General features: G+C 41.7%; 1 protein-coding gene across 1 annotated transcript; it reads right to left on the bottom strand.

Annotated features, from left to right (window-relative positions):
- Nucleotides 1–8,665: 8,665 nt before the first annotated feature.
- LOC124270338 (uncharacterized protein F54H12.2-like) lies at nt 8,666–10,677 on the bottom strand. The gene is made up of 2 exons (XM_046705386.1): nt 9,936–10,677; nt 8,666–8,862 (listed from the first exon to the last, which is right to left on the bottom strand). The coding sequence occupies exons 1-2, from the start codon at nt 10,675–10,677 to the stop codon at nt 8,666–8,668; spliced, it is 939 nt and encodes a 312-aa protein (XP_046561342.1).
- Between the last annotated feature and the right edge of the window lie 1,314 nt (nt 10,678–11,991).

Here is an 11,991-nt window from a genome sequence, read left to right as displayed (position 1 = left end):
TTCAATTGATGGATCACTTTTGTGGATGATTTTAATATTTCTTTGTCGTGGTAAGAATATGCATACTATTGAACGGCAACTGCAGCTGTGTTTAAATAAAATACATAAATGGTGTCTTGAAAACGGTTTTAAATTTTCCAAGTCCAAAACTAATTGTCTACACTTTTGTAGAAAATATAAGCCGCATAAAGACCCGGAACTATCTCTAAATGGCACTCCTATCAAAGTTGTGAAGGAGGCCAAGTTCTTGGGTATTATTTTTGACTCACACTTAACGTTTCTACCACATATTAAAACACTTAAAACTAAATGCCTGAAGGCACTCGATTTGTTAAAAGTTGTTTCCAACTCAAAGTGGGAGGATCAAACTACGCTCCTTCACTTATACCGAGCATTGGTACGATCTAAACTTCTGATTATGGTTCCATCGTATATGGCGGAGCCTGCAAAAGCAACCTTTAAATTACTTGATTCTGTTCACCACCAAGGTCTAAGACTTTGTCTTGGATCATTTAGAACCTCTCCAGTTGATAGTCTCTATGCTGAGGCAGATGAGCCTTCGCTTTTCCAACGCCGTATTAAATTATCCTTACAATATATTACTAAACTATATTCAAACAAATCTAATCCTGCATTTAATTGTGTCTTCAATCCTCTTTATGAGGATTTGTATAACAAAAAGCCTTCTCTTTGTTCCGCCTCTTGGGCACAGAATTAAACCATTCCTATCTGCTGCTGGCATAGAGCTGGAGAATATATCTCCTTCTCGTCTTCTTCTTCTCCTCCCTGGCAATTGGTGAGGCCAGAAGTTGACTTAACATTAACCACATTTAAAAAATCCGAAACTAATGATTTACAATATAAACAAGAATTTAGTCAATTAAGAAACAACATATAATACCTATAAATCCTTATATACAGATGGATCCAAGGATGGTGGCGCGGTTAAAGAATGCCACTGTCATTGGGTCCAAAACAATATCTTCCAGACTACCCAATGACAGTTCAATTTTCACCGCGCAGAAGCAAACGCTAATACTAACAGCTCTTAAATATATTAATAAACACCGTAAATATAAACAATATATAATATTATCTGACTCTCTTTCTTAGCCTTCAGGCAATTAAAAATCTCTTGCAAACATCCACTTTTAATTGAAATAATCCGGATTATATAATGATCTTGCTACTGGCCAATGCGACATCGTCCTTTTGTTGGTTACCCAGCCACGTTGGCATTTCTGGGAACACAATGGCTGATCTTGCTGCCAAGACAGCCCTCAACAAATCTGTAACACCACTTCTTATTCCATATTCTGATTACAAAGCTGCTATAAGAATGGGTAGTTTCAGTTACTGACAAACAGAAAATAGGAATCTTAACGATTCAATGACGTTAAAAGTTTAATGTGTTTCATCTTGACATGACACTCGGATATAGCAGCGATAGGATGGAGAAGGACATCTTTGCGTGACATTTATGGTACAGAAAGAGATCTGCGCCCTGGAGATGCCAACTTGGCTGGTCTCCTGATGTATAGGACCATCTGTTTCTTTGATGACGAGCTGTTGGTGTCATTTAGAGAAATCTGTTTTGACTTCGTGAGAGGTCTTGTTTTAATATATGAATAAGTCCATATCTCCTCCTTCCTTTACATTGGTACAAAATATCGACTGAAGGGTTGGAACACCAGACAAGGTTTGTATATTCCCTCGCTATGTTTTATTCTTTCTCACTCTCATCAGGCACCCATGAAAGGCCACCTCCTCGTGGTGGGTGCTGGGTCACGCTAAGCGCCTTTCAACCCCCCGTTGTGGACCCGGGGGGGATATTTTGGTCCACCAACCCGTTTGCCGTGGGTTGCGCCCCTGTGTCGGTGGAGGAAGGTAGTCTGGTGGTTGAGGGGCACTGGTTCCAGGAACAGTGTTCCTTTGCCCAACACACCACTTCGGCCCTGACTTCACCCTAGACGGGTGGTAGAACTGGCCAGTTCTATCAATCGGCTGGTCACGCCAAACCCTGTGCATGGTAAGTATTTTGGCACACTTTTGACTTTCGAAATTTTATTGTTTGGTCTTGGCAATTTCCTATTTGCTAAAAGCACAAGTTATTACTTTTGTAATTTGCCTAGAGTCCTATGCCAGAAGGCGGTGGCTCATGGGCCAATCTGGTAGGATCTATCTTTTCAAGGTATTTTCCTGCTTGAGTATACTCTCCTAGTATCCTTGGTGCCGTCTGTAGGAGATCCACAGACATACGGCATCGTCCTCGTTGATACTCCATGGTGGGTGGGGAGCTAGGAGAGTGAATCATATTCAATACAATCATGGCACCACCACTTAAAAAACGTTCACATGAATCAGATGATTCATTCTCGTCGGAGGACGAGGCTGCTACAACTCTCACAAATCCTGCAAATTGGTCTCGCTTTCTTGTAATGTCTGATCCAAATGATGGTCCCCTTAAATTGAATCCTTTTGCTATTGCGAAAGGCATAGAAGAGTTTGGCTGGCGAAGTCAAAGAAGTTAAAAATTACGATCTGGATCTCTTCTTATTGAATGTAAGAAACAAATACAATCACAAATTCTGCTTTCAACTTCCTCTCTGGCCAATGTTCCTGTAAAGGTTTCATCTCACAGGACACTCAACAATAGCAAAGGCATCGTCCGTGATGTAGGACGTTGCTTATCTGACATGACTGAAGCAGACATTGTTTCAGAGTTGCACTCTCAAGGAGTCACTGCTGTACAACGATTTACATTATAAAAGAGACAATGAAATTCTGAAAAGCAATACATACTTGTTTACTTTCTGTCTTCCGTCACGCCCTAACTCACTTAAAGCTGGTTACTGTCACCTAAGGGTCGATGCCTACATTCCGAATCCCTGAGGTGTTACAATTGCCAAAAGTATGGCCATGGCTCCAAATCCTGCCATAATCCAGCTGCCTGCCACCGATGTGGAGGCAAATGTGAAGACAGTACCCTCTGCACTAACCCGTCTGCTTGTGTAAACTGTTCTGGAAGTCATCCCTCGTCTTCCAGAGACTGCCCGACATGGAAACTCCAGTCAAAATTTCACGTGTCAAACATGACCGAAATATCACCTTTTCGAGGCTAAGAAATATGTCATGGCTCAGGAAACTCCTGGCCCGTCTTATGCCGCCGCAACTGCTTCTACTTCTGCTTCAACTTCAACTCCCAGATCTATTCCATGTAAAAATCGGTTGCTTGCCAGACAGAATACACTTGGGCAAAATCTTCTGCTCCAACTTTGATATCGGCCTCAGTACATGCAAAACCTACACAAACATCCAGTTCACAAACATCAAATCAGTCCACGACATCTAGCGATAAGGATCCGTCCTCATCTCACACAAAACATCATCTCCAAAATCAAAATCAGACAACAATGAGAAACAAATTGAAAAAATCAAATCCAGATCTAGAGCTGAAACAATTAAAAGAATCAAAGTGGTAGAACCCCGAAAGGGAACAAATAATCCGGTCCAACTATTTAACAAGTTTGGATCATTCGAGGACATGGATGTGTCCGACCACAACCATGATAGGACACATAGCTTGTCACCTTCGAGGGAAAGTAAGGGGTCGATCTCCTGTTAATCCCCGAAGAGATAGTTTCTTCACCTCTAATACAGTGGAACTGTAGAGGGACTCAGGACGAATTTGAATGATTTACATCTTTTAGTCCAAGATTTTAAACCGTCAGTATTCTGCTTACAAGAGACATATCTAAAGCAGACTGATCATTTTGACTTACGTCAGTATAATGCATATCATTGTTTTTCTCCTATGGGCGATAGAGCCACTGGAGGATCTTCAATCATTGTTCGGAATGATGTAATCCACAGCCGGTTGTACTTAAAACAAGTCTCCAGGCCGTTGCAGTAAGACTTACTTTGCATGTTGCAGTTACTCTTTGCTCTCTGTACATTTCGCCTTCATCATCTGTTCAGCAGGTGGATCTTCAGGCTCTGTATGATGAACTCCCTAAACCTTGTATAATCATGGGTGATTTAAATGGGCACAATCCACTCTGGGGCAGCACTAATACAAACACCAAAGGTAAATTACTGGAGGATTTCATCTCAAATAATGATTTATGCATTTACAATGACGGTTCAACTACCTATTTACATCCTGGCACAGGAACATATTCAGCTCTTGATTTATCTATTACTGACTCCAACCTATTGAGTGAATTCGAATGGTCAGTCCACGACGACCTTTGTAGGAAGTGACCATTTCCCAACGATACTAACACCTGTGAATCCATCTGACGTTCCTCCATCATCGAGATGGAATTTTAAAAAGGCTAACTGGCCTTTATATGAAACTCTCTGTCGTGACAAACTTAGGCCTGAACTTTTTAATGATGTTCCTGATGCCATAAAATGTTTTTCGGATGAACTAAATAATATAGCTGACGAGTGTATCCCAAAGTCCTCTGCAATTCCTCATGTACGAAAACCATGGTTTACCAATGATTGCAAACAGGCTAGGAAGGCACGGAAGAAAGCCGAGCACTATTTCCGTCGCCATCCTATGGTCCACAATTTGGACAAATATAAAATGTTAAACGCCAAAGCACGACGTACTTTCAAGCAAAGTAAACGCTTATCTTGGCGAAACTATATATCAAAAATTAATTCTCGCACACCTATATCCAAGGTGTGGAATATGATCAGAAAATCAAGGGTAAGGGCTCTAAGTCTAGCATACACCATCTCAAAGATGGGAACGAGTTACTTACTAATAAATCTGATATTGCTAATAAACTTGGTGAGACGTTGGCCAAACATTCTTCCTCGGCAAATTATGTACCTGAATTCCAAAAATATCAAAAACAGCAAGAAAAGAAAGCTATTAATTTTAATTCAGATAATGGGGAAGACTACAATGAAACCTTTTCGATACATGAGCTTCATACTGCTCTTGATCAGGCTCACGATACTGCCTCTGGAGCTGATAACATACATTATCAACTCCTGAAGCGCTGCCAGAGTCATGTTTGGAGACACTGTTACATATTTTTTGATGATATTTGGACAACTGGAAATTTCCCTTCGTCGTGGCGTGATGCTATCGTTGTGCCCATCCCTAAGCCTGGACGTGATCATACTGATCCTTCCAATTATAGGTAATTTCACTAACTAGTTGTGTTTGCAAGACCATGGAACGCATGATAAATAATCGACTTGTTTGGTACCTGGAAACCAATAACTTAATAACAGATATACAATGTGGTTTCCGTAAAAACCGTAGTACCATCGATCATTTAGTGCGTTTAGAATCTTTTGTAAAAAATGCCATAATTAATAAACAACATGCAGTGTCAATCTTTTTTGATTTAGAAAAAGCATATGACACTACATGGAAACATGGTATTTTAAGAGATTTACACGATTTTGGATTGAGAGGCCGTTTGCCTCAATTTATATCCAAGTTTTTAGCTGACAGGCAATTTCAAGTCCGAGTGGGTTCTACCCTGTCTGACCATTATAATCAGGATCAGGGTGTCCCACAAGGCAGTATTTTGTCTGTCACACTTTTTAGCATCAAAATTAACAGTTTATCCAGGGTTTTAAACGATTCAATTGATGGATCACTTTTTGTGGATGATTTTAATATTTCTTGTCGTGGTAAGAATATGCATACTATTGAACGGCAACTGCAGCTGTGTTTAAATAAAATACATAAATGGTGTCTTGAAAACGGTTTTAAATTTTCCAAGTCCAAAACTAATTGTCTACACTTTTGTAGAAAATATAAGCCGCATAAAGACCCGGAACTATCTCTAAATGGCACTCCTATCAAAGTTGTGAAGGAGGCCAAGTTCTTGGGTATTATTTTTGACTCACACTTAACGTTTCTACCACATATTAAAACACTTAAAACTAAATGCCTGAAGGCACTCGATTTGTTAAAAGTTGTTTCCAACTCAAAGTGGGGAGGGGATCAAACTACGCTCCTTCACTTATACCGAGCATTGGTACGATCTAAACTTGATTATGGTTCCATCGTATATGGCGGAGCCTGCAAAAAGCAACCTTAAATTACTTGATTCTGTTCACCACCAAGGTCTAAGACTTTGTCTTGGATCATTTAGAACCTCTCCAGTTGATAGTCTCTATGCTGAGGCAGATGAGCCTTCGCTTTTCCAACGCCGTATTAAATTATCCTTACAATATATTACTAAACTATATTCAAACAAATCTAATCCTGCATTTAATTGTGTCTTCAATCCTCTTTATGAGGATTTGTATAACAAAAGCCTTCTCTTGTTCCTTACTCTTGGGCACAGAATTAAACCATTCCTATCTGCTGCTGGCATAGAAGCTGGAGAATATATCTCCTTCTCGTCTTCTTTCTTCTCCTCCCTGGCAATTGGTGAGGCCAGAAGTTGACTTAACATTAACCACATTTAAAAATCCGAAACTAATGATTTACAATATAAACAAGAATTTAGTCAATTAAGAAACAAATATAATACCTATAAATCCTTATATACAGATGGATCCAAGGATGGTGGCGCGGTTGCTTGTGCCACTGTCATTGGGTCCAAAACAATATCTTCCAGACTACCCAATGACAGTTCAATTTTCACCGCAGAAGCAAACGCAATACTAACAGCTCTTAAATATATTAATAAACACCGTAAATATAAACAATATATAATATTATCTGACTCTCTTTCTTGCCTTCAGGCAATTAAAAAATCTCTTGCAAACATCCACTTTTTAATTGAAATAATCGAATTATATAATGATCTTGCTACTGGCCAATGCGACATCGTCTTTTGTTGGTTACCCAGCCACGTTGGCATTTCTGGGAACACAATGGCTGATCTTGCTGCCAAGACAGCCCTCAACAAATCTGTAACACCACTTCTTATTCCATATTCTGATTACAAAGCTGCTATAAGATCTTATATTCGTGATCTGATGCAAAAGAAGTGGGACACCCAAGTAGGTATCAATAAATTACATGCAATAAAACCCTATATCGGTTGCACTTACTTGGGTTGTCAGTCCAGATTTGCAGAGGTCATCATACGACGATGTCGTATTGGCCACACAAGATACACTCACGAGTACCTATTAAAAAGTGAGGATCCTCCGTTTTGTATCCCTTGTGATGAACGAATCACGGTCAAGCATGTCTTGCTTGACTGTGTTGAGTACTTCTCACTCTCACTCTCATCATCATCATCATCAGCAGCAGCAGCAGCAGCATCATCTTCGTCACTACCATCGTCGGCAGGTATGATAGATTCAGTGTCGCTTTCAGCTTCAGGCATATCCATGCGAGTTAGAATGTCCTTCATGATGGTTTTCATGAAACGGGTTATCTTGTTTTTGATGATAGATTGATCAGTGCCAGGATCCATATCGTTCAGGCTGTCTCGAATGGACTGAAATAGAGGTGCCTGTTTAAAGTATTGGGTGAACTCTATGACACTGGTAAGGCTGTCAGCCAATTCATGTTCCCACATCTGTTTCATTTTTTGGTACATCCATTCATGTGTACGATCACCTTGTTTTCTGTACTTTTTCCTCTTAAGTTTCATCAGGTCACGTTTGTTGTTGTACACACGATTCCAGATGCGTTGTAAACCCACATTTTGCCAGTCTTCAACTCCCATGTCAGTGCTTGATGGCTTCCCACAACGACGATGTTTGAAAGCAAGACCTCCACCTTTCAGGTCCTCATCATCACTGCTGTCGTCAGTCTCATATCTGAGACGTTTCCTCTTGAATTTCAAACTGTCATTTGCTGGACACCATGATCTGATATGTCGTTGTAGATCATGCATATTGTCTATCAATACACCACAGTCAGTACACGCAGTGGCCATGGTGAGAGGTCCTGTGTCGTCACTCGAGATGGATACTGTTTCAACGTCACAGCTAAGAGACTGTTCTTTGGAAGTGTGATCAGCACAAACGTCAGGAGCTGTCTGAACATCTAATGCTGCCGATAGATCTTTTATCTGTTGTTGTTGTTGTTTTTGTTGTTGTCATAAAGCACTCTGGTCAGATTTATTGTAGCTGGTTGTCAAGATATTGAAATGCAGTCTATTCTTCTCACTCGTGTCAGGTTTTAGATCCACTGTGAGGTGTCCATAAGGTGTTTCAACAGCCCTTTCATAAAGAGTCATGAATCTACTTATGTCGTCAGGAAATATTCTTCTGGCAAATACCTTCACCTGCTGTCTGTCCACAGGTGAATTAAAAATCGTTACATAATGAGAATTTAGGGCAATGTCACGAGATTCCCTACCTCTGGGGAAGAGGTTTTGCAATAACAAAAAGATAATGACATTTTTATGGTGGGAGGTTTGGGTAAACAGACGAGAAATTCGCTTGTCATTCTTTGCTTCAGACAAAAAATCATCCAACACCATCATGTTCTGGTTGTGGGCATCGAAGTAGTTTTCATCTTCGAGATTGTAAGGTATTCCTTTAACAAACCATACTTGGGGTAAAGTTTGAAGAATGTTATCGTAAAGAGGTTGCCACACGGTATAACACCACACAATACAATCAGGCAGAGGTTGAATGAATCCATGTCGTAATAGGTTGAAGACAAACACTGACTTTCCGCATCCACTGGGTCCGACAATGATGCCATTGGAAGGAATCAGAAATCTGAATCGGTCATGCTGCTTGTGCTCCTCTCCAGGAGGAGGAGGAGGAGGAGGAGGCGTTTATCCAGAGGAAGAGGAAGTTGCTTATCTGCAGGAGGAGGAGGAGGAGGAGATAAGTTTCGAGTTGATCCATGCATCTGCTTCTGATGTCTCTGTAGATTATCTTTTCGTGTAAACCTCTTGTCACAGTCTGGACAAGTGGTAGTAACCTCCATGGTGGTTAAACACAAGTGTGGCATTACAGGGTCTGAAGCATTCTTTTATTCCCTTCAGACATGTGTCGCTTCAAGGTCGATTGGGTTCGTTTCACAACAGCCTTTATCTTCGACATGGGTTGTAGTTTCAATACAATCTGTTTTTCCCCTTTAGAGCTGTGCTTCTTTTTTGTCTGGCTAGATGTAACCTGTCGCTTTAGCGATCTCTTTGGTGCCTTTGGTTTTCTCTGATGTGTTTTTGTTGACTTGGACTTGAAAATGGCTGTAGGGCCAAATATATCCTGTGAAGCTCTCATCATGTTGAAAGATGACGTCTTACCCATCAGCAGGCAAGAGTGAAAATGCAAGTCAGTCGGCACTACAGTGGAGTTTTATTCTACTTTCTTACCATCATGCAAGACATTTACAAATGACAAGAAAAGGTATTTTATACACTTATACAAGTTTTTATTGCGGTTCAATCTATGTGTGATTCATTTATGTAATGAACAGGGTATACACCACACTGAAAACAGATACTAATATTTCGTCTTAGAGATACAAGGTAGACATGATTCAGTGCAATATCTGAAGTAGTTACAAATAAATGCGGAAACATATTCATCATTGAACACATGATCATTCATATCAAATTGCTGTACAATATAATTCATTCGTAAATTTGCTTTGAATTTACATAAAAGATAGTACAATGTAAACAGACCACACATATTCGATTTGGAAGATTGTAATTGTCTTGTATTGCGAGTGTAGCAGCTACTATTTTCATACTTCATATAGTGATCAAATACCCTATCAACGGGCTGCTCCGCCAAACTGTCAAAACATTCGGTTTGGCTCCCTTTGAAAAACATCGCAATCCAGTGACGACCCTCGTGTAAACGGTTCTCGGTGTTGACAATTAGTCCAACGCCTTTAGCACGCATGCTCGGCGTGAGCATAGGTAAAGTGTCTTTAGCAAAAACACCTAGGACACGAGATCGTAAACTCGGGTCGCATCGTACGGCACATCGAAGCTGTGAAGCTTTCATTATCATCTGGTGATTACTTGACAAACACGTTGCGGGCTTGGTCGATTTCGATTTCTGAGTCAAGACGACGCAACTCAGCGTGCTGGTGAGCGCCGACTTGAATTCCAGTTCGAGCCTCACGCTTCCCGATTTCACCAAGTTCAGGTACTCTGACTCAGCGCACATTGTGTCGATGTCGAAGACGAACAAGGCATTCCCCAGGAGAAATTCGCTTCTGGTGATGGCATTGCCCTTGTCTTCCTTCCACAGTCCCATGCCATCGAGCATGTTGACGTAAGAGGCGACATCGTCCGCTTCGGCGGGTTGACCCGGCACACTGACTCCGTCGATGTACAGCGTTATCTTTTTAAGCATGGACGACTTGAAATTATAGGGATTGCCGGTGTAGCTGCCGTTCAGACTCGAACTTTCCACCAGTCCCACGACGTATCGGTTGGCGACAGGATTGCTGACGTTGTCTATGGCGTGCGTCTGCTGAGTGGTCGGGATGCTGGTCACCTTGACTTCGCTTTTGGTGTACGGGTAGAGAGCGTTCGATTTTTCGAAAAGTGTGTTGTGAGCCAAGATCAAGGCGGGGTTGACTTTGACCTTGCACACCTGCAGATAAGCGTCCAAGAGTTGAACTTTGAATTCATGCTCAGTCACGTTGCTCATCAAACAAAATTTGGGTTCCGATCTGAACATTTTCAAAGTCAGGTCCACGTCGTTGGGGAGGAGCCGGTTCATGTCGAAGATGTCCTCGTACACGGGCCCCGACATGGTGAGTTCTTTGCTTTGCGCTATGAAAGTGCCACGTAATGACATTCCTGAATTGACAGATCCGTGACGTTACTGCTTTCCAGATCCACGTCGCTCTCGGCATAATCCTTGGTGAACAGCTGCGTCATCAACTGAGTGTTTTTCGCTTCCGCACCATATCCCAGCAGGGCCCTCATCATGCTCTTGTAGGCGTAATGGTTGTTGGTACTGGACACGATCTGGTTCTGCAGGTAGACCGTGACCTGGGAGAACAGCGACTGCATAAACAAGTTCACCGGAGCGACATTTTCGTCCTCGGCCAAGGCCGTGCCATCGGTCTGCGTTACTTTGACTTTGACGTGCAAACGGGTGCGTCTCAGATCGGTGTAGTCGGGGCCTGAGTTGTTCACTTGAAACTCCAACGGGGCAGCATCGTTGATTTGGCTTAAAGGTCGCACATTCACAAAATAATGTTTCTGTATGCTAGTCTGATAAGGAGGTAGCGTGAACAGATTGAGGCACTCTGGAACGAGTTCTCTTCGAATTCTTTATCATTGATGAGTGACATGTCGGCTCTATGTTCCTATATGGACGTCTTTAACTGAAGATATCGTTTTCTTGCACAGGAGTACACTGGAGCGCTTTGGCCGTCTTGGAAGGTGCAGCGTTGTTGCCGGTTCGGCGAATCTTCTTCGTTGTGACGCACCTTTCGCCCGCCTTGCGTTTTAAAGCCTTCTGTCTTTTGTCTTTGGGTCCCCCTCTCTCTACCTCACTTTACGATTCTGACGTCATTTGCAATGTGACTTTGGTTGGGTCTCATTGTTGTTGTTTTTCCTGCTTGACAAGCCGGGATCACCAGCTTTTTGCTTTCCCATGGAGCAGATGAGATGTTTTCCTCACGTGTTTGTTGTCGAAATAATGTTTAAACTTAGCGTAGTCTGGGAAATAAAGTGGACGTGAATCCGTGCTTTTTACTCCACAAAAGGATAACGTCTTAAATGAAGTGTAGCGGTGGTCTCTTCCGTTGAGAATGAAGCTGTAGAGGCATTTTCCGACTTTAAATACAATTCGATATTCTCGGTGTCTTTCAATTTGACACGAATGTTAAATTCAGTACCAAATGTGTAGGTAGGTCCCTGTCTCAAGTCGATGCGTCTCAATAAAGCCAGTTGAGTTTCGCCCGCCAATGAACTATCGCACAGGTTACACAACACGTCTATGTATGGATCCGTGACTTTAGACAGATCCACCTTTCCAAAGTTCAGCTCCGTTAAGGACACCACCCAGAATCCGTCGAAGACTAACCTTTGATTTAGTTTGACACGAAAATGATAA

This window comes from Haliotis rubra, unplaced genomic scaffold (genome assembly GCF_003918875.1).
Source record: "Haliotis rubra isolate DU_JTF1 unplaced genomic scaffold, ASM391887v1 Scf151, whole genome shotgun sequence".
In the NCBI taxonomy this organism is placed as follows: Eukaryota; Metazoa; Mollusca; class Gastropoda; order Lepetellida; family Haliotidae; genus Haliotis; species Haliotis rubra.
Note: the sequence above shows the minus strand (reverse complement) of the source record. Positions and strands in the feature narration are given on the sequence as shown.